The sequence below is a fragment of the Talpa occidentalis genome, unplaced genomic scaffold, assembly GCF_014898055.3.
Source record: "Talpa occidentalis isolate TD23 unplaced genomic scaffold, MPIMG_talOcc4v2.1 talOcc4.16, whole genome shotgun sequence".
Classification (NCBI taxonomy): domain Eukaryota; kingdom Metazoa; phylum Chordata; class Mammalia; order Eulipotyphla; family Talpidae; genus Talpa; species Talpa occidentalis.
In genome coordinates, this window is record NW_023601653.1 from 4420900 (window position 1) to 4442296 (window position 21397).

Sequence of the window (21397 nt, forward strand, 5' to 3'; positions counted from 1 at the left end):
CAGACACTAGACACCGCTCTGCGAAACAAGGGCACTGCTTTTATTACTGCTTTCCTGAGAAGTGTTTCAAGGTACAAAAACTGGGCTGAACCAAATTGTTTCTGTCTTAACTGGGGCTGGTCCTCCCACATAGTCAGACAAATGGATGGAGCTCGTGGGCTGTTGGAAGCATATGGTTTGTAAATACTGTAAAATCAAACATCACTTTTGGCTTGTATTTACTGTAGCACGTTCACGTTACCTAGCACCAAAATAGCTTATTAGGTCCCCTCCTTCGTGAGTCTTCATCCTTGTGGTGTCTTTGCCCCCCGCCCTCCACCCCGTTCATTTCTCCGCTCTAATTCTTCCTTCACCTGCCTGGGCCCTCCTTCCTGGCTTGTCTGCGCTGGCTCGTTACCCCAATGTCTTCCTTGTCATCCCACGTAACCTCTTGCCTCTTCCCCTCCCTTGTGTCTCTCATGCTGCTCCTTCGCCTCCTGAAATGCTTTGGCCTTTTCCTTCTGCGCTTTCGTTCCTGGAGGCTGGAGCCGCTCCTCCCTCATGCTCACACCCTCCTTCCTCTCCAGGCTATTTTCTCTTCCCTCCCAGGATCCATCACCTTCTTTCTCCCTTTCTTCCAGAGGCAACGTGGGGATCAGAGAAACGTGGGATTCAGAGTTAAAGGGGCACAGGCTACGTTCACTGACAGTTACTTCTGACTCAGAAATTCTTTCCTTCTTCTATTACCTTCCATAATGGCTGCCCTATCCCTCCCCCTCGGAGAAGGGAGGGCTGTGGAAGGAGAGAAAGGAACAGCCCCCTCCACACACACTAGCACTTTCTTTCATGTCTCAGCATGCACACACACACACACACACACACACACTCTCCTCTAAGACCCCCAGGGCAGACATGTTTGCTCACAGGCTTCCCCAAACACCCAGCTTCCTTCTGCAGGGCCCCTTCACCCCAGCCAGGCTGGCTTCGCTGCACACCCCCAGGGTGAGCACTAGGAAGTGCAATTCTATTTTGGGGTGATGACAAGAGACAGTGACTGTGGGCTCCTTTCCCCAGGTGCGGCTCTGGGAGAGGTGTTGGCAACGGTCCAATGGTTAGATGGAGCAGAGAGCTCTGTTCAAAGCCAGCTCCCACCCAGGGCCATGTTCAGCCGGTCACGCTGGCAAGAAAGCAAGCCCGAGAGCCAGTGCTCTTTTGAGGGGCTTCTCTCTGTGCCGCCGGGCAAGGCATCTTCACAAACACAGAGAACCAAGAGGACAAACAAATTGAGCCCCAAAGAGACACCGTGTCACCACAAAACAAGGGCCTGAAATCCAGCCATCTTGGCTGGGCTTCCTCAAGCACCTCACTGAGTCGTGGATGCTGCTTTCTCGGTAGCCAGGGAGACGGAGGTGTCACCCAAGTAAGCCACGGGGTGTGGTGAAAATCCCTCCCCCTCAGCACTGGGTGCCTTATGGTGTCTCTGCTTCTCCACATCAGCCAGAGGAAGAGGATTAGCTGAGGAACGTGCATTTACTGTAGGGAGTTGAGGGCCTGGGCCTAGCAGAGACCAGGAGACCCTGGACGCCCGCTGCTCAGGTCCTTTGCATGCTGCCCGCCGCAGAGCAGATCGCGTGGCTGAGCCTTCCTTCTCAGTCCAGCAGCCCTTGGAGAACACAGGGAAGTGGCCCCAAAAGCCCTCGAGCTGTGCAGGGTGTGCAGGTGAGCAGGAACATGCCCCACCAAGTCCAACTCTGCCCTGTTGTTCTGTGTCCAATGCCGGGTGTGGACGGCTTAGGTATTCTGAGTGAAAATCCCCCAGACGAGGAGGAAGTGATGTCACCTCAAGGACAGGGGGAATTTCAGTTTCATTTCCCTGCCCACCCCCCAACTTCCCCATTGCCTGCCGCTGAGGGGAGCAGAAAAAGAAGTATAAATATAGTTCTCACCCGAGTTCCTTTCATTCCAGCCAGTTACCCCAACTGCCAATAAATTACTATCATAATATGTGCTCACGCAGGTCTCCGTGTCTGCACCTATGAACGTGTGTCTGTGTAGTTCCAGCTTTTCTTCCTGGTCCCTTCTCTTGCAGGCAGCTTCAGGCAACGGCTTCTGACTCCCCCAGAAGGGCTTCATCGGCTCAGGGGTGCCACGTAGTTGGCAGGGAAGAGGCCCAGCTTGTCGTGCAGGCGTCCAGTCCACCAGGATGGGTTGGAACTGTCCAGGACCTCGACCACCTCTCCACAGCGGAACCCCAGCTCGTCATCCTCCAGGGCCTCAAAGTCATACAGCGCCCGGGCCCACCGCACTCGCTGTGGGGGCAACACAGAGCTCCTGCTGAGCGGGGGCCTGGCCTGGGGCACCGCCAGCCGGAGAAGCCCTACGCCCCGCCAGGCGGCCCCTGGCGCTGCGCCCTGAGCATGGGTGTCACACGCGGCAGCTGCTGCAGACACTTGGGTTCTCCTCCAGCCCCACGGGCGTCTTAGGGCGCGGCTCTCCCTACATCACACAGGGTCTTTCATTCCCTGCCAGTGACAGACACATTGGCAGGGGGCCCCAAATAACCACCCTTGGGCTAACGCAGCCGAGTCAAGACGGCTCTCGTCCTAAGGCCACGGGATGTCCCTCTGCTGGGACTAGAGCCTAAGAATAAGAGGACTGGGTGGGGCCCATCGGCCGAATTGAGAACAAGACTGGATGGTGACAGGCTGGTATCTGCTCGGCCCTGGAACTGCCCCTTTCCCTCACCCTTGGGATCCCCCACCTCTGTTCTGAGCTCCATGCATTTGGACATCTCTCCTGGAAAACTACTTATTTCTCTGATTGGCCCAACACATCTCCCTCATTGGGCCCAGACAGGGAAATTCACCTACCCCGGCCACTTGCAGCTGCACTGGGTCCGTGTGTCTCCGGTGCATGAGGGCGGCATTCATTTCGCTGGCCATGCCCATGCCACAGTGCCCATCATTTATGTCAAGGCTGCCTCCACGGCGGTCCTGGAAACAGATGTGACAAAGGAGCCTTCACCACACGGCCACAAACACCCCTCACAGGCTTCCCCAGGGCCTGGGTAGGTGCTGGGGCATAGCCGGTGTTCCAAGAATACTCGATAAGGTGACAATCAATCCCAGATGATGGAGAGAGGGGAAGGACGACAAAGGGATCACAGATTCTGAAGGCCAAGATGATGACAGGTTTCATTTATTCAATCAAGAAATATTTACCAGGCACCTGCCATGTGTATGGCACTAGTACTGCCCCTGGGGAGATGTAGCTTGAAAAGAAAGTCCCAGTCTTCATGGAGCATCAGTTTTAGAGGGGGAGTCATACAGATCTGAGTGATCAGTGAGCAGAGGAGAAGAGTCTAAATTGGCCTGAGTAATCAGGAAGGGCGTCATAGAGGAGGTGATGCTTGAACACCAGCTTAGAGATGGAATGGGATTGGTTAGGAAGAGGCATTGGAAGCAGAGGGAATAGTATATACAAGCCATAAAGGCATGGGGAAAAATGCAATGGACCACCTAGTAACTTGAGGCAGCTCAGCATTGCTGGACTGTGTCCCTGCATGGGGAGGAGGGGAGAGGTAGCAGGAGATGAGGCTGGGAAACACATATGGGCATCTCACAAAGAACTTTGTCTGCCCTGTTAAGGAATTTAGGAATGATGTTATCTGGCTGTATTGTCCATCTCAGTAAGCCGCCTAAAACCCCGTCTGGAACAACACAGGGGATAAATAAAAAAATAAGCCAGGCTCTGCTGCCTGTGTTAATCCGTGTGTGTGTGTGTGTGTGTGCGTGTGCATGTGTGTGTCTGGACAGCTGGATCGTTTAAGGGGTTGAATGGATTGGGAATTGTACTGATAGGAAAATAAAGCAATTGTTCATGAGGTCTCAGGGAAGGATGTGAGCGTGTCATGTGCGCGTGGAACCATTCAAGTCACAGGCTTCTGTGCCAAGAGCAGTGCCAAGTTTCTACCATTTGTGGCACAGGGTCCTTTAGGTGGACTTATGAGGCCTGATGAGGCTGGACTGCCGGGGTGTCTGTCTCCAGGCCCCCAGTCCCCAGAGTTTATTTGCGGTGGTAGTTCCTGCACAGCAGGGGGTTTTCACACTCTCCCAGGCTGTGGGGACAAGGTGGCCTGAGCCCCAGGGAGAGCAGATCCTCCCCTCATCGTGCCCCACTCCATTCTGTCCAGATACCTGGTGAAAATGGGGGTGCTGGAGATACCGCTGCTGCCCTGATGGGGGTCCCGGGGCATATTGAGAGGGAGCGGGAGGGGGCTGGTCTGACAGCTTCCTGTTCATCGAAGGCCGGATTTCTTCTCCCATGGCCCCGATGAGGTGTGGGCCTCCCTGGGGCCTCCGGTCCAGGCTGTTGCCCCGGCGACCCTAGGAGGGAAGAAAGATGATGCAAACCCTCCCCTGCCCCCTTGGCCCTTCCGCCCCTGCCCGCTCTGCCCAGACTTTGCTCACCACAGCTGGGGTGTGGGGGGGTGCACTTCAGGAGAATCAATGGTTCAGACCCTCCCGTTTTCAAAGTGGCCTCTGTATTTTCAGATTCTCCCTATTTGGGGGGCATGCCTCTGGCTCACCACTGACATTTTCCCCATGGGACCCATTTAGAGCATTCCTAGTGCGCTTGTTTTCCTCTGTGTAATCAAGCTTAAATATTCCATTATACTGACACAATGCCACCCCCTTATCACATGTTGCCACACTGCTGGACACTCTACCCTCCAGATAAGCCCTGCTATTGACTTTGCGTGATTCTTAACTGCCATTTACAGCCTGGTGATAGTGACCCAAACAGCAATGCTCTGGCAGCACCATGGAAACCAGGCCAGCCGCTGTGCATGCTGGGAAGGAGCAAGGCCTTTTCCCCTTAATGCTACAGCCACTCCTTAATCGGAGATACTTTCTTGTAATTTTTATTTAATGAACAATTACACAGGGCCCTAGGCTTGGTATATTCAGGCATCATTCTAATCCCTTCTCAAATATAAACCATTTAATCCAGTTCAATGCATTTTGTGTTCCTTCTCTTATCTCAGCAAGCACATCCTAGTAAATTAATACCTCTGTCCGTTTCCTGGTTAAAATAATCATCAAGGTCTTGGTTGACCTTTGTTTTCCTTCCTGAATTTCTGTGTACACTGGTGGGAACACCCTTTTCTCTGATTGTAACTCTCAGGCTTAAAACTAACCAATTCCTTGAGAGGGAGGTTCTTCTTTATTGCCCCCCAAAACACATGTTGCTTTGAAAGTCTCAGTGACTTTCAAATAACCAATCCTTGGGTCAACTCTTCCAATCAATGCTTCTTTCTACAATACCTGTCTCTTATAACCAAGTTTTTTCTTTTGAAAAATATTTTATAAATTGTGTATGTGTTGCATGAGCTCATGAGAATTTACATATGGGAGGCAAGTTAGCATTTTCTCAGCACCTGATCTGGACCAGGCTGTGGCAAGTGCTATAATTATATCGTCTCACTGAATCCTCACCACAGCCTGGTGAAGGACACATCATGTTGCCTCCATGCTGCAGGTGAGAAAACTGAGGCCCAGAAAGGTTTCTTACCCGGGCTAGGTAATGAGCATAGTTAGGGATGGAAAATCAGAGCTTAAATGCAGGTCTGTCTGATGCATTTTCATTAAAGCCATACTCTACGATCCAAACCATTCCCAGAGCAGGAATTCCAGGTCCAGCTTCCTCCCCCAACCACTTCTTGCTGCATCCTGTCCTGTCATGAGGCCGGCAGCTTCTGTCCCTCTGGGCAGTCCAGTGCCCCTTCCTCCCAGGCAACTCCTGAGCTGGGCACAAAATACTGTGAGGTAGCTCATGTGTATTGAGTGTCTGGGGTGTGATGAGGGAGGACGGAAAGGGGACACAGTGTCTTCTCGGACCATCCATGAGGGAGAGGACTCCACCGTCTGATTTTATGGATAAGGAAACTGAGACGGGTGAACTTTCCAAAATCACGTGGCTAGGATGTGTTACTGGCATTAAAACTGAGTTCTGGCTTCAGTTATTGTGCCTTTCCCAACCCCCGGGTGGCCTGCCCACCAAAGCACTGTCTTGGCGGTTCACGTGGGATTCCGGCTGCCCCAAATCTCTAGCCTGGGGCCAATTGGGACTTGGCACGTACCTGATCTTCTTGGGTTTTGTCCCGCAGAAAGATCTGCTTCTGTTTGGAAATGGATGTCGTCCTGTAGTAGTCCACCAGCTTATTGAGGGATGGAAACTTCTCTGTCCACAGGAAGTAATTACCCTTGTTGTCTCTCATCACTTTGAAGTGCTGAACATCATCCTCATGCCTGGAGATCAAGCAAATCCAAATTGTATGTTACAGGCCAACAGGGAACCCGCCTCCAGCGTGGCGGAGCGCTGTTCGGGCAGGCAGTGGCAATGTGGTGGGCCTGCCCAGCACGGCCAGGTGGCCTAGCCCAATCAGCTCTCATAGGAGAGTCGTGGGAGGGATAGCTCAGGATGCAGGCTGCCAGAGGGGCTTTTTATTAGCAGAAGGCACTCTGTCTTCTGACACTGCAGTAGAACTTTGACAAGAAAAACATGTTCCAAGTGCTGTAAAGACTAAGGGGTCAAGGACCTTTTTACAATGTTTACTTGAAACATGGCAACCTCTCAGTCCTTGCCAGGCTAAGGACTCTGCCAAGACTCAGAAAGTACTTTTCAGAGGCAAAGATGCTGAGGGATGAGGGGTTTTCTGGTGGCTTCCATTGTGCAGTTATTGTTTTGTTATCAGCTATGCTTTGAGCCAGCTCTGTTTAAGCCTGTCAACTCGCTCTGGATGGCAAGAAACTACCCTGAAAAATTTGTCAGGTTTTATTCTCTCCATAATGGAGAGGTCTTGGGCTTGGTTTTAGTTTTGCATGAATAAGCTTACAAAGTATTTTGAGCTTTTGGGGGGAAAAGTATTTTACAGGATTGCAGAATTCTGATTGGAAAGGACCCCAGGCATTGTTTAGTCTTAAATCTTCATGTAACAGATCAGGAAGCAGAGGCTCAGGGAGGTGGAGGGCTTGCTCAAGGTCACTGTGAATGAGAGGCAGAGCTAAGGCAAGAACCCTGCGTCTCTGATCAGTCTGGTGGGTCTGAGCACACCAGGTACCTGCTAACATCTTTTAGACCAGTACCTGTTGATGCCAGGATGTTGATCACAGGAGATGGGGCACATTTGTACCAGGTTGATTTGGAAAGGGGAGGTGAGGGGCTGGAACTGACCCTTTACTATTAGCTCCAGCCTTTCTCTATTGCTAAGACATTTTCTTTTGGATGTCAACTTTATTTGTCAACAGACATACATTTATATCTAAAAATAAACTGGTGTTAATGATACCAATTGTCTGATTCAGCAGAAGGGTCAAGAATTTAAAATTTTGGAGGGTAAAGATACTCCTGAAGGTTAGTGGAGATTTTGCAGGGATGGATTTAGTGGTGTGTGTTCAGAAGCGAACAGGAATTCTGATCTTCAGCCTTGTCTTCTGAACAGGGCTCTGCTAACCAGGTGAACTAGGTCCATGGATAGAAACTGACACTTTGAATCACTGCCTGGTCTTCCCCTTGGTTTTGGCCACTAACTGTCACTTCCTTCACACTAAACCACATTGCTCAACTCAGCCACTACTCCTCACATCTGGGTAAGGAGAAAGAACTATTCTTGGAATATTATAATTATTCATCCACCACCTCTTAGTGAAAGAACACAGGTGTAAAACATTAACCCTTGTACTTTCATAAGCTGTGAGGATGGATGTCCAGGTTGCAGTTGGTCATCTGGGACCTGGAGAGAGCAGTCTGACCATTGTCTCAGGTCCAGATGGGCAGAGAAGAGAAAGTGACTCAGGGCCCCAGACCCTGAAGTCTAGTGTCTCAGACTCCTAACAAATGCTAAGTGATAGAACTACAATTAGCTCTTAATTATCTGTGCCCATGACAGAAAGCAGATGTAATAAATAAAAATGATTTTGCTTTGGAATGTATTACACTATAATTCTCCAGAAAATGCAATAATGATTATGGTAATAATCACCACAATGAGAAGCTCCATTGCCTCAATAGCAGAGGAGGACTTTTGGCAGGAGTCAAGGCTGACTGCTTTGCAGAACTCATGTTCTTTAAGGAAATAGAAACTATAATCCATAGTTAAGAAGTCACAGTCAAGTTTATGGAAAGCAGAGTGACCCTGAGGTGCCCTTCAATCTCACAATTTACTTGGCCAGTCTGTCACTGGGGCCTTGGAGAAATAGATCTGACTTGTGAGATTTATTAATAGAGCCGAATTTCATTAGTTAAGATCTCACAAGTTTAGAATTTGTGATACATCAATATTGGCCTGGGCTGAAATTTACCCTCGCCCAAGCTGTGAAAAAAGTTTTAGTCAAGGAAAATTAAGAGTGATATGAGATGGCTGGGCAGGGCTAAAGGGACCAAGCTATTTTGAGCACTTTAGACGCACACGTGCATAGCAATGGTTGATCCATTATTTGTAAGAACTTCCTACCAATTCCTAAAAATATCCATTCTTTCTAAATAGTAAAGTCACCTCAATTTATTACCCAAGATTGGATTTACGTATTTAAAGCACTAAAGCTGCATGCCTTTCAAAATACGTTGAATAACCTAGCCCAGCATTTCCTGCAGTGCCTTTGCAGGAGGCCGGCCAGGCTCGCTTCTCGGTGTGCGTTCTTATACTTTCACATGAGGTCACGTGTCTGACACATGACTTGCATTCCCCGACACACTGACCACAGGCAGTTTGCTCAGACGTGGGGTTTCTGAGTGTGGGGCTGTGTCATGTTTCTGCCAGGACTGAGTCACTTCCTCCCGGGCGCTGCACATTTGTGAGATGTTGCTGTTACAGCCTCCCCGCCCCCATCCCAGGCCTCCTCTGCCGGGTCTGTGGCTCTCAGTTTTGCTGCATTGCAATGCATCGAGGTAACCTTTCTTTCTGTGCAGCCACCTACAACTATGTGTGCATCCTACAGCGGTGGCTGACGATTCCAACTGTCCCCTGGCCCCTCTTCAGACCGACCACCATAGTAAACAAAGAGGTTAAGATGTCAACCCCAATCTGGACAACTGGGCGTTCCCCTTCCATCTCTCTCCCTCTCCCCTCCACAAATACTATTTAAACACCTGCTGGGTACAAGGCACTGTCGACTGTACACAGATGAAGTAGATGAAATCCTGTCCTTCTAGAAGACTTAGGGCTAGAAGGGACAACAGATGAAGGTGCACATAATTTTGGCCAGAAACCATCGGACAGGTGTTAAGGGGAGGAATTGGATGACATCACCATTGACTAAAGGCCAAGCTCCTGATCATTAGGTCACATTCAAGAGGTCATCACGTAGCTTCAGTCATCTGGGTCAGGGGGGTGTCGGGAATGGTCAGTACCTGACAGAGATGGAGAAGTCCCCCAGGGAGCTCTGGCTGGCCCGGATGATGAAGAAACCAGGCTCTTTGGCCATGAGGAGGTTTTCTGCCTGGTGTCGTGAGAGACCTTCATGGAACCATCTATCAGGTGAGATAAACGAGAGGATCTTGGTGAGACGCCAGACAACGAAGACATGGAGGAGAGGAGACCCCCAAGGGAGAGGGACTGAGACTCTGCTCAGGAGGGAGCAGAGGGAGACTCAGGAGGAGCCAGGAACTTTGGAAACCAAACAGCTCTACACAGGGTGCAGCACGGCCGTGAACATCCCTTCCACACACCCTCTTAGTTCTCCCTTCAGGAGAAGTCTCTCCAGCCTGGAAAGCCTGGACCACGCAAATGTGCCACCGCACCAAAATGGGGCAGTGTGGGCGTGACTCACAGCGGAATGGCTGCTTGCCAACAGCTGCGAGGCTGCAGCCAGGAGAAACCCCCATGGACCGGAGGGGAGACGACTTCAGGCACCGGGGGCAGTCCACCCTGGAGGGCAGGGCCTTGGGTGCTCGCTGCCAGGCTGAGACCTTGGTGGCCCTGGGAAGAGGCCCAGTGCAAGGCCTGGCTCCCTCTGTGGCACAGAGGGCAAGGGGGCTGTGCTCTGGGTGCCCAGCAAAGGCTGGGAGGTACCAGGGAGGCAGCACAGCAGCCAGAGAGCAGTGTCTACACGCTTAGGTCCTGGGGTCTCCCTTACAAACCCAGGCTGGACAAGAATCTTGACTGTAGAAAAGAAGAGACTGAGGAGAAACTGCTCTTGCAGGGAAGCCGGGCAGGGCGGCAGCCACTGGGAGGGTTGCCACGTGGGCAAGGACAAGGCTAGGCCCTGCCACCTGGCCGAGGCAACAGGCAGGGGCCCAGAAGCCTCTCCCAACCACAGGAAAGCGAAGTGAGTAAGTGCAGTCACTCAGCGGTCAGCTGCGCCCCGCTGCTTCCGGGAGGCCGCGCTGGTGGTTGTCTCGGGAGGGCCCGCGAGTGGGGACGGGCCGCGGCTGGCACGGTGAGCAGTTCCCCGTGCTCTCTACGGTTCAGGAACCCGAACCGCGGGCAGGGGTGGGATATGGGTATGGACACGGATACGGCGAGGGAGAGTATGTCGGGGGGCGGCACGTGCTGCGGAGCCGTGAGAACAGAAAGGAGGGTGGAGTGGGGCGCGTCTTCTGAGGGCAGCTCTTCTTTTTTCATCAAATTTTATCGTACAAATTCACCCCTCAACAGGTGCACACGCTTCGCTCGCCCCGGGAGGGGGGATATGCTAACCCTAAAGGAGATTGGGGAGGTGAGGGGGCCCAGCAAAGGAAGCTGAGGAGCAGCAGCCGGGGAGCAGGAAGCAGAAGCAGGAGGAAGCGTGGCCTGGCAGCCCAGTGAGGCACGTCGCCCGCAGGGGGGGCCAGGCCCCCCGACCCCGCCCGCTGAGATGGTCACCTGCAGTGACCGGGGGGACTGATGGTCCATGGTCACCTCGATAAGACAGGCTTCAAAGGGGCCAAGAGGGTTCCGGAGAGAACAGGAGAGGCATTCGGAGAGAGACATGACCCTTCTTTTGCAGAAAGTGAGCTGGAAGGGGATTTGGGATCAAAAGTTTTTCCTTTTGTTTTTGTTTCTTGCTAAGACGGGCGAGATGACAGCATCCTTGCTTGCTGATGGGCAAGATCCAGCAGAGAGGGCGAGGACGGGGATGTGGGAGAGGGGAGAATCTCTGCTAGAAGCACAGACAGTTCCTTCCACACAGCTGCAGGAAAGGCAGCGTCTGTGTCTGCGGAGCTGCAGGAGGCGGGTGGGGGCGTGAGTCGGGGTGAGTTGGGGGTGGGGAGAGGGGCTTTTCTGGTGGTCTCCAGCGCCCCAGCGGCCCTGGAAGCCAGGCCGGCAGCAGAGCGTGCAGGCGAGCGTGGAGGTTTGAGGGTGGAGGCAGGTATGATGTGGTCAACTGGGTTACGAGCGGCACCGGGGCCGAGCTGAGGTCAGCGGTCACTCGCCCGGCTCGCTCTCACGCTGCTTCCCAGGCCTCGCCGGCTCGGTTTGCCAGCAAACCTTTGCTCTGGGCTAGCCTGCCTCTCGAATGAGATTAGATTCCTATCTAGCCCTTGTGGTCAAGTCTTGAGACAGCGGAGCCCCAATCTCAACTTCTCATTTCCCCTCCGTGAAGGGAATTTCCCCTTTTCCTCCACCAAATTTGGTGCGAGCGCGGCGGCAGGGAGGCAGGGAGCAGCCACAGGCCTCATTAAAGGCTGAGAGCCTTGGGTTAGGGTAGAAGGCAGGTTGGGAGTTAATGAAGTGCCTTGAAGCAGCAGCTCTTGCAGTGGGGTGGCCAACAGCGCCCCCCCTGGAATTCTTGGAAACCCTGCTGCGACAATTATAGATGATTTCAGTTTATAAACTTAAAATAGGCGATACATGCACATGGCATAAAATTCAAAAGGCAATGCAGTGAAATGCAAATCTCCCTCCCACCCCTGGCCTTCAGCTGTGTGGTTCCCTCTCCAGCGGCAACCATTTTTGACAGTATCTTGGGTATGCTTGGATAATTTTAGCGACTACTGAAAAAGGAAGGGGGAGTGTGTGTGGGTAGACCCATCTCGCAGGCTGGAAATACTTACTCAGGAAACTGGATGTCTATAAAATTCTTGGGCACATATCCTTCTTGGCTCCCAAGCTCTGCCTTGAACCATTCTTCTTGGTTACTTAAGATCTACAAGGAAGAGAAGGAAGGACAGACAGGTCAGGGAGCAACCGGAGAAAGGTGCAGGGCAGTGGCTTCTGGACTTAGGGGAAAGTCAGCCCAAGCAACCACATCCCTAGTCTAGTCTGGGGTGTTGGGGGCAGCAGGTTTATCTTTGCAGCTTGAATTCTGTGAACCCCAAGTTATTTCTGCCCATTCGGGTGATCCCACCATGACTTGGCCTCCCAGACTCAGGCCCTGTGGGGCTTCCCTGATCCCCTGTCTCCTTCCAGTTTACATATTCATGCGTCCTAGGTCCCGGGCTTTGAAGCTCCTCATGGGAAGATGGAGGAGAGGCCAGAGCAGCATTTTTCCTTCTCTGCCAGGTAACCAGGAAACTCCTTAAAGTTTATTCTTATTTTTTTTTTTAAAGCAGATTAAAACTTAAACATTCAAGGTGGCCGGCTCTGACAATGACTCTTTGTGTTCACACTCCATGTGTTTCACAGTTTGCACACGTGCTGTATGGCCCGCCTTTCCTAAACTTCCTTTTAGAGCCGGGTCACCGGCCAAACCAGGAGTTTGGTCTCTACTAGATGGTCCTGCCTGGACCATGCCCATGGCCCAAATGTTATCACCTGCCTTGCTTACTCATGATTTGCCCCATGTGGCTCTATGTGACTTCAGCTTATTTCAGAAAGTGAGTTTCAGTGTTAAAAAAACACAAATATTTGCCTCTTTCCCTCCCCCACTGAGATGGCTTCTATCATACAATACACTGCATAGGCTCAACCAATAATTGGGAATGATGGAGGGAAGATGGAAATCATTTGAAAAGAACCTTGATGATGTTACCAAGACACCGAATTAGTCATCCAGGGCCCTCCTACTTCTGGACTTTGGATAAGAAACAATCTTATTGCTTAAGCCACGCTTAGTTTCTTTTTCTTGTAACTGCAAACGTCTTAACTGGTTGACATACTGTGATAAAGGAGAAGCAGACGATGGATACAAAAGAATTCTTAGAGGAGATGCCATTCAGGTGACCCAGGCACAGAAAGAAATTAGGTAGATGGGACCTTGGGAGATGAGGAAACAGTGCATTCTGGGAAGGAGGCAGTGCATTCTGGGAAGGGTACAGTGCATTCTGGGAAGGGGCACAGTGCATTCTGGGAAGGGGCACAGTGCATTCTGGGAAGGATGGGAGGTGCATTCTGGGAAGGATGGGAGGTGCATTCTGGGAAGGATGGAGGTGCATTTTGGGAATGAAACACTTCTGGCTGCAGTTTCGATTGTGACCCCAAGAGTATAGCGAGCGGAAGTAAAGGTACAGGACCCTGTAGCGCAAGTTGACAAGTTTGGATTTTTATCTTGAAATTTATGGGACGTCATTAGAGAGCTTTAAGCAGGAGACAGCACGGTGAGGATTAGAGTTGGGAGAAGTTAGAGTGCCAGAGCGTGACGGTAGATTGGCGTGGTAAGTTGGAGGAACAGCTGTTGGAAGACAGTGTCGCCACCCAGGCAGGCGATGACAGGGGGCTGGCCTAAGAGGCGGGACACATTCTAGAGGAATCCAGGAAGATGGGCAGGGTTTTGTGACTGTTCTGGGGAGCTCAGGGAGGAGAGGGATTCTGGGATGACTTGGAATTCTGCCTTGGGAGGCTGAGTGGGTGGTGTAGCCGTCACTAAAATAGAAACTACAGGAGGAGGAGCAGGTCTGAAGGAGAACAGGTGGACTTCAGAGTCTGTGTGAGTGCATCACGTTGCCCCTGGGACCAGCTGGGAAGCAAAACACAGCGAGCAGGGGGAGGTATGTGTCTGGACATAGGAGGGAGTGGGGGCTGAAGTTTGGGATTTGGGAATCACCCCAGAGTGGGTGGAGTTGACATCACGTGCCCCAGTGATGGGAAGAGAATTGGAGAGAGCCCAGTCACCGAGAAGGTGATGTCCTGTTTCGCATAGCACTCTGGGGGTGGAAGAAAGGAGACTGTATTTTGAGTTTGGAATGAGAAACCCTGGTTTCTAGCTCGGCCCTGGACTAGCTGTGTGACCTGTGGCAAGTAATTAACCATCTGGAAAATGGGCATAATAATAAGCAGCTAGCGCCTCACAGAGCTGGTGTGGGAATCACACGAGCCCTGGTGGCTGAAAGTCCTTCAGAGAGTATTTGCTGGTTTTTAAAATATAATTTTGTAAAATACTGTGATAGGCTTATGAGGGAGGGCTCCATCTCTGAAGGACATAGAAGGGCTTGTGAGTTCTTCAAAGTGTTAAATGTGTATGTTTTGAATTTAATCATTTGTTCTGAAGAAATAAAAGCGTCCCACATTTGAGTTCTAGAATTGCTGAGAACAGAAAACTTTAGAGTTTCTAACATCAAATGGGACTGTTGGTATCACCGAGGACGTGTGGGTATGTGTGTGCTGAGGGGGTGGAGGGTGGGAAGCAGAAAATCTAGGTCAAAAGCAGAACTAGGAAACCCAGTAGCAGTGCCTGTGTAGAAAGAACACAAGGACAGCTCACTCCATGCCAGCTCCCCACATTTATGGCTTTGGAATTCCTTTTTCCTGTCACCTGGGAATGTTCTGTTTGGCCCGGGTAGCAAATGTAAAATCCAAAGGTGAGCAGGGATGAGGTAAAAGAGGCCTTTTGGAAATTGGCTCATCATGGTAAGAACCCCACTTTGTACTCAGCTCTCTGACCTGAAACCAGCTGTAATTTTAGTAATTGTGGCTCACACCCATCTACCTCCTCTAGAAACAAAGATTATTCCTCAGTGCAGCCATTTCTCTCTACCACCTGGAGCTCAGTCCGCCTGCGATCATGTTCCCAGGAAGGTAAATTTGCAGGCTTTTTATGGTATATAGAAGGCAAGGTTTAAAAAAAAAATCTAATTTTCGGTAAAGAAGACTATTTGGGGGGAGGTGGTTTCCTCCTGCCGTTGTGGGCCCGGGGCCCCGCACTTCCTGTTCTTCTCATCTCTCCATCTGTTCGGTTCCCCCTATCTCGTGTACCCATCGTGTAGACCTGAGCCAGGAGTTCAGCCTAAACACATGTAGTTTCACACTTCAGGATACTGTGTCTTAATTCTTGTAATGTTGCCTATAATGAGAATAATTTTCTGGGTTACATGGCCTGAGAATAAGTTAGACGTGGGAAGAGGACAAAATGTACGGGTGGAGGAAATTTAAAATTGGATGGAATTACAGCTCTTAGAGGCATAGCGGAAGCCTGAAGTCTTGAAAAAGTTAATGATGAGGATTAACTCTTAGTGCTTTTAGGCCGTTGTTTCAGCAGGAAGAAATGGGGTTGAGTTGGGTATATTACAGGAGCAGATACTAATGGACTGGGTCAAGAGACATTTTTAGACTGACAAATTCAAGTGGGAAATGTAAGCTGTGCATAGCTATAGGCATGGGAGTTTGTGACAAGAACACCAGACATCCTACTCCTGACTTTTCAAGTGTTTCTCTCCTAAGAGAAGCAGGAGTCAGTGATTGGCCGCCATCTTGTTTACCATTCCATGCTGATCAAAATCTAATGAGCACCTGCTGTTTGCACGTAGGTGCAAGATTATGGAGATGAATAAACCCCACCTCACCTTGAGGAACTCAAGTTGGGTGGCGGCTGATGGTGACCTTGTCATGCATTTTTGGTAGGATCTAATGAAAAAGTCTATTTATTTTTTTAGCACTAAAGGCCAAGCATGAAAAAACCATCCTGGGAATGAATTGCTGGGGCAGTCAAGAGCTGGCTTTGAAAAGATTTTAAAGATCCTGGGGTGTTACCCTTTTCTGGAGATGTTGCAGTCTTGTGGAGGGACCCACAGGCAGTGCCACTAACCACTGTGACAGACACATCCTGTGAGACTCAGCCGACAAGCCCCTCTCCACTCTTCTCTTTACCGCTACAGCTGTGATGGCAGGATCCGAAAAGGGGGAGGGGTGGCCTTCTGATAGAATTTTAAATGAGCGTGCAAAGATGCAACTTAACGATTAAGAAATACATCCTGAGAGGTTCTTGGGGCCGTGACTTGTGTTAGATGCTGAGAAGACACAAAGATGAACCTGGCTCTGCTGACAGGCCAGTGGAGGAATCAACCATTCACTCTTTCATTCATTCATTCACTCATATTCGGGAGGGCCATCTTCCTGCTGTTCTAGACCCCGAGGCACTCCTGCCACCCTCCTTACAGAGTTTTGGCAAGTGGAGCAGCCAACACATAAACCGGGACTCAGACCCTTCAGGGTGAGAGTAGGACATGCAGGCTACACGGGCGCGTGGAGGCTCCGCCTGCTCACAACTGTCACAGGAGGCGAGATCATAAGTGCCTCCAATGAAGCGTGTGTGAAAGGCAGTGAAAGAGCTGATGATAGAGTGATCCATTCTGCGAGGGTGCTAAGAAGTGGGGAAGATTAGCGCGAGTCCCTCTGCAGAGGTGTTCAAATAGGTGTGTGTGTGAGAAGGGCATTCAGAGCCGGGGGAGGCAGAGAAAGGCCTGTGTCACTGCAGTGTGCCCTGTGAGGCATCATACACACAAAAGGGTCTGTGTGCACATATGCACGCATCATGTACATGTGTGTTTGTGCACATGCATGTGTTCATGTGTGCACACGTGTGCATGCATGCTTGTGTATCATGATGAGATTGAGCTGTGGGCTGGAGCCTGATGGCTTAGATTTCAATCAGTCAGTAATGGAGAGCCCTGAATGCCTTTGAGTAAGAGGTGATGATCTGATTTGTCTTCTAGGAAGATCCCTCTGGGACTTGTATAGAATGATGGAAGGAGGAAGAGACAGGTGGTGGTGTGGTCAGCTAAGGGGTTGTGGCAGTGGCCATTCAGGAACAGCAGGGGTGGGTGCCCTGATAATAGAGTGAGCATTTTCTCAGTATCCATTTTGGGCTGGGAACATTACCTCGAACCCTTTCCACGGCCTGCAAGATAGACACCTCCCCTTTTAGATGAAAACACTAAGGCTCACGAGGGACAGGGGACTGAACCGAGGACACTAATCAGTGGGGCTTCACATGCCATCTAGCTGGTCAAAGCCCATGTCCCTTTTCGTAACCTCACACCCCTTCCCAGTGAAGAGGGTCTTGCTGGAGGGGCTCATGAGAAAAGAATATTCACCACAAAGCAGGGTTCAGGAGCCAGAGAGCCAATCAGAGCCTGCCATGGTCCCACTCGAGCTGACTGACCTTGAACACGAGATTTAACACCTTCACTTCAGATTCTATGTTTGTAAAATGGAGGAAAAGTGAGTACCTACCTCATAGGAGGTGAGTTTAATTTGATTTTAGACATGCTGCTGATGAGCTGGTGTCCACAAGACAACACCCAGCAGACAGTGTGAAGTCAGGAAGGAGCAGTCAGAGCCAGAGTAGGAGCGGTGGGTAGGAGTGCCTTTGGCCCAAGGGTGAGAGCTGGTGCCAGAGGAGTGGTTGGGAGGCTCAGAGCGAGAAGGAAAATCAGTAAGTCAAGGCAGAACCTTCAGAGGAGCTCACAGTTCAGGGTAGAGAGAGGAAGAGGAGCACCTAAAAGAGTGTCCAGGAAAGGCGGGGGGCAGGGAGGGGGGACGGGAGGAGGACCAAGAGCCCCTGGACAGCTGGGGAGGGAGCCTGCAGGGTCAGCTAGTGGTGTTGATTCCACAGGCATTTAGAGAGGCCTCTCTCACCCGTACCCACAAGGTTCTTTTTATGGCAAGTGCAGCCCTCAGCTGTGAGAAGGCCCATGTAGGCTGCTGAGGACCAGGGATCAGGGTAACTGAGGGTGCTCTGAGGCCAGGCAGGGGCCATTGGCATCACGGGCTCCCCCAGAGGCATGTAAGTGTGGTCATGAGATGTGGGAAAAGTCCAAGGTGTCTTCAGTTCAGCAAGTGGCCATTACAACTCAAATGTGGGCGGAAGACAAGTTTTGAGAAGCCGTGAGAAGCCAGGTGTGAGAGCTCTTTGTTGAGTCACACTCCTCCAGCTGTCTACTCCCCACCCTCCCAAGTAAGTGCCAGCTCGTGCAGGTTGACAAAGCTCACCTGATTCTGCATGGGTTTGCTCATTTCTGAACTGTAGCCCAACTCACCACTTGCCTCCCCTGACATGGATGGGTCACACGCTCCCACGGCCGCCATCTTTCTTTCCCTAGCATCACCCTTTGGATGGATGTGTCCCCCCCACGCACACTGTGAGCATCTCAGGACAAGTATGGTAGCTGATGCCAACTGCATTTCTATCACCCGGCCTTGCAGCTGGCACACAGATGCTCAGAAGGAACCCTCTGGATTGAGGTGAACTCTTTGCGAAAGGAATCGTGTGTCGTTCTTAAGAAACAATGGCATGGATTGTGAGATTAACTTGGACAAGCGTGACCGAATCCCCACAGCTCCTGGGCCCACATCACCTACCTTGAGAACATCTCCAGTGTGAAAGCTCAGTTCATCCTCACCCGAGGCAGTGAAATCGAACTTGGCGATGGCTTCCATGTTGTAACGGAAGCTGGAAGAGAAAGCATGTGGTCATTGTGCCTTTGTGCCAGGAGCAGGCCAGCAGAGCCGGGGTGTGGTCCAGCTGTCTTCCCACCCAGGAGAAGCATGGCCAAGTGCCCCTGAGCCTGGTCGGGAAGCTCAGGCTCACAGTGAAGGCTCTGTTTGCGGGGGAGAGCTGTGGGGCCTACGAGATCTGGTTCTGGTATCATCCTCTGAACCCCAGATACCAGGAACAAGAAATGAAAGCCAGACAGGTGTTCCTCTCTCCCCTTGTCTCCCTCTGCTGGCCCTGGCCAGTCACCCCTACTGGGGCACCTCTGCTTCCGGTTGATAAGGACTGAAGACCTGCTATCATCTCGAACCTGAGGCCCAAGGGTCTGGAAAGACTGTTCTGTAAATACTGTCCTGAGTCTGTCCCCTGGCAGCTATATTTAACCAGGCAGTGTTAATTCGGCAGATGCCATTTTCTCTTTTACATCTGAATCATTTAAGAGAATCAGACAGCACTGGTCAGCTGGGCCCGTGGCATCCTAGTGCTGGGTTTTAGAGTCGGTGGGCTCCATCGATCAGGATCCTTGCTGGTAGTATTATCGTGTTAGCCAAGTATATTTTGAAATTTTTCTTCTTTTTTTTTTTTAAGATTTATTATTTATACAAGCACTGGGCACAGTCAGAAGCGCGGGAGGGTGAGAGAATTCACCAGAGCCAGAGCGGGGAGCAGAGCAGGCAGAAGGACCGAAGTACACTGCTGAGGGGAGCAGCGGGCGGCAGGAGAGGTCTGCGCGCCATGTGGGACCCTCCTCCGGTGGCTGGGGAGCAGCCGGGGATGGAACCGGCGCTGCAGAGGCTGCGGGCAGCTTTGCAACCCAGCGGTCAGAGGCCTTGAAATTTTTCTTTTAATACTACTTAATCGCATTAAGGTCTCCTAGTAAAGCATGAGACCTGTATAGCGATCGCCGAGGGTCTCTGTGCGACACTTAGCATGAAGTAGTGTGAGCTTTTTTTAGGAAGCAGTGGGATAGACTAGAAAGAGCAGAATCCTAAGTAACTACACCTCTTGAAGTCTCAGTTATTGCATCTGTAAAATGGAACTCAGTATTCAACTCGCAAGGTGGTGAGATTAAATGAAATGTCAGAAGCCAAAGGTAACACAGAGCAGACTAAGTATTTCTGTCTGAAAGTAATTTTAGGGAAGGAATTTGCCCTTAGCAAAGGCAGTTGACAAAAAACAACATGTTTTCTTCCATACCTAGTATATTTTCTTTTTTAAAAATTTTTATTTATTCATATAAGAACTGGGGGAGCTGACCCCAATACGTTTATTTATTTTTTTTTAAGATTTATTTATTTATGCAAGAACTGGGGTGGAGGTCAGAGGCATAGGAGGGTGAGAGGATTCACCAGACAGAGTGGGGAGCAGAACAGGCAGACGGACCAAAGACACTGCTGAGGGGAGCAGCAGGCGAGGCAGGAGAGGTCTGCCGCACCATGTGGGTTTCTCCCTGGCCGGCCCGAAATAGAACCAGTGCTGCAGAGGCTGCGGACAGCTTCACAGCACGGAGCTCAGCAGAGCTCAATCCGGACAGCTTCACAGCAGGGAGCTCAACAGAGCTCAATCCGCTGCACCACTGGGGAGGCACAATACATTTCTTTTCTCATTGAAATTTGATGCTTATTTTCCACACGGCTTCTGGCTATGACTGTTAAGACACAGCCTTGAAAGCTGTTGTTTGGTGTTGATGGTTTTTTTGCCAAATTTGAGTAGGTCTGAAATCCTTGAGGTTAGTTAAGACGGAGCCCTCAGATCTAGTACACTTTCAGTGACCAGTAGTCTGGAGCCACAAGTGTGCCCTTCGTGGGAATTTTTGCGGAAGTGACAAGATTTGGGTAAACAAGATGGGTGACTGGGTGGGGGGCGCAGGCCGTGGAGAGGAGGGGTTAAAGCTGACTGCAGCAGTGGTGATAGCAAGGGGCTCGTTGCTCTGATTTTCCACATTTACTGGATCTTCCAAAGGTAATTTGCGGAGATGAATATTACCAATCCCAAGATATTAAGCAAAAAATACTTTGGGAGCCAAAGTAAACAGTCATAGTTAATCCTCTGAGCCTTATCACCAGCCAAAACTCATTTGCAAGTTATATGTAATTTTTTGGTACACTTCTTCAGATCTGTCCATCTAAGGCAAATTAACATCTTTGTGACCTAGGATGACCCACTCAACAGGAAGGAGTAGTCTGCCCTCCTTGGTGAGTGCTAAATGCCTCTGCTGATTTGGTTCACCCCATTACTTTAACGTGAAAAGCTTCTCCTAATTACGGCCTGGCCTCTAGTTTGCAGGGAGACCTGGCTTCGGTGGGTCGCCCTCAGGGTATCAACCGCAGACACCGGTGACCTCAGCAGATCAAGTGTCAGGTGAATGGTCCTGAAATCCAAGATCCCATTTCTATGCAAATTTACCTTAATAAGCAGGATGGAGACAAGGGGAGGGCAATTGCTCAACATATCACAAAGTCACAGAAGTTAGACAAGAAAAAATATCCAAGGCACGTTCTCGCTATAACCTTGAGCTGGGGGGGAGCTTGCCTAGAGCACATGTAACTCAGATCAGTCTTGGGTGCTTGGTCCTGACGGCAGTAAGTCACTTGTGTGAGGAGGCTGAGACAGAGGTAAAATTGCTTCTCAGTAATAGCACTTTACTCTGCCTCTCCCCAGGACGCAGATAGCCTGGCAAAGCCAGCAACGCAGGCACACCACCAGCTCCCTAGCTTATAATATTAATCCTGGCTGAAAAAAAAAAAAAAAAAAAACCCACCACAATTAAACAGGCTCACTCTTCATGA

General features: G+C 50.7%; 1 protein-coding gene and 1 long non-coding RNA gene across 5 annotated transcripts in view; one reads left to right on the forward strand and one right to left on the reverse strand.

The window, feature by feature from the left end:
- On the reverse strand, nucleotides 1-18566 carry GRAP2 (GRB2 related adaptor protein 2). 2 transcript variants are annotated; one of them, XM_037513520.2, is made up of 7 exons: nucleotides 18476-18566; nucleotides 12016-12107; nucleotides 9391-9510; nucleotides 6122-6290; nucleotides 4176-4364; nucleotides 2850-2972; nucleotides 1-2288 (listed from the first exon to the last, which is right to left on the reverse strand). In XM_037513520.2, exons 1-7 carry the CDS (start codon nucleotides 18551-18553, stop codon nucleotides 2109-2111), a joined length of 951 nt encoding a protein of 316 aa, XP_037369417.1. In that variant the 5' UTR covers nucleotides 18554-18566; the 3' UTR covers nucleotides 1-2108. The 2 variants fall into 2 exon arrangements, with proteins under 2 accessions (XP_037369417.1, XP_037369418.1); XM_037513521.2 differs by lacking the exon at nucleotides 18476-18566 and adding an exon at nucleotides 13060-13201.
- Nucleotides 13252-21397, forward strand: part of LOC119247239 (uncharacterized) — a 16866-nt gene continuing 8720 nt past the window's right edge. For all 3 annotated transcript variants that reach the window (XR_008552118.1, XR_008552119.1, XR_005125687.2), the window contains exon 1: nucleotides 13252-13404. This is a non-coding gene — a long non-coding RNA (uncharacterized LOC119247239). The remainder of the gene's footprint in view (nucleotides 13405-21397) is intronic.

Excerpts from the sequence above, each read along its gene's own strand:
- GRAP2 (XM_037513520.2), bottom strand. The coding sequence starts at position 18,553 with ATGGAAGCCATCGCCAAGTTCGATTTCACTGCCTCGGGTGAGGATGAA. Across the intron at positions 2,973-4,175 it reads AGCACCCCCATTTTCACCAG|GACCGCCGTGGAGGCAGCCT; the intron begins GTATCTGGACAG and ends ATCTGTTTCCAG. Across the intron at positions 2,289-2,849 it reads TGCAGCTGCAAGTGGCCGGG|CGAGTGCGGTGGGCCCGGGC; the intron begins GTAGGTGAATTT and ends TTGCCCCCACAG.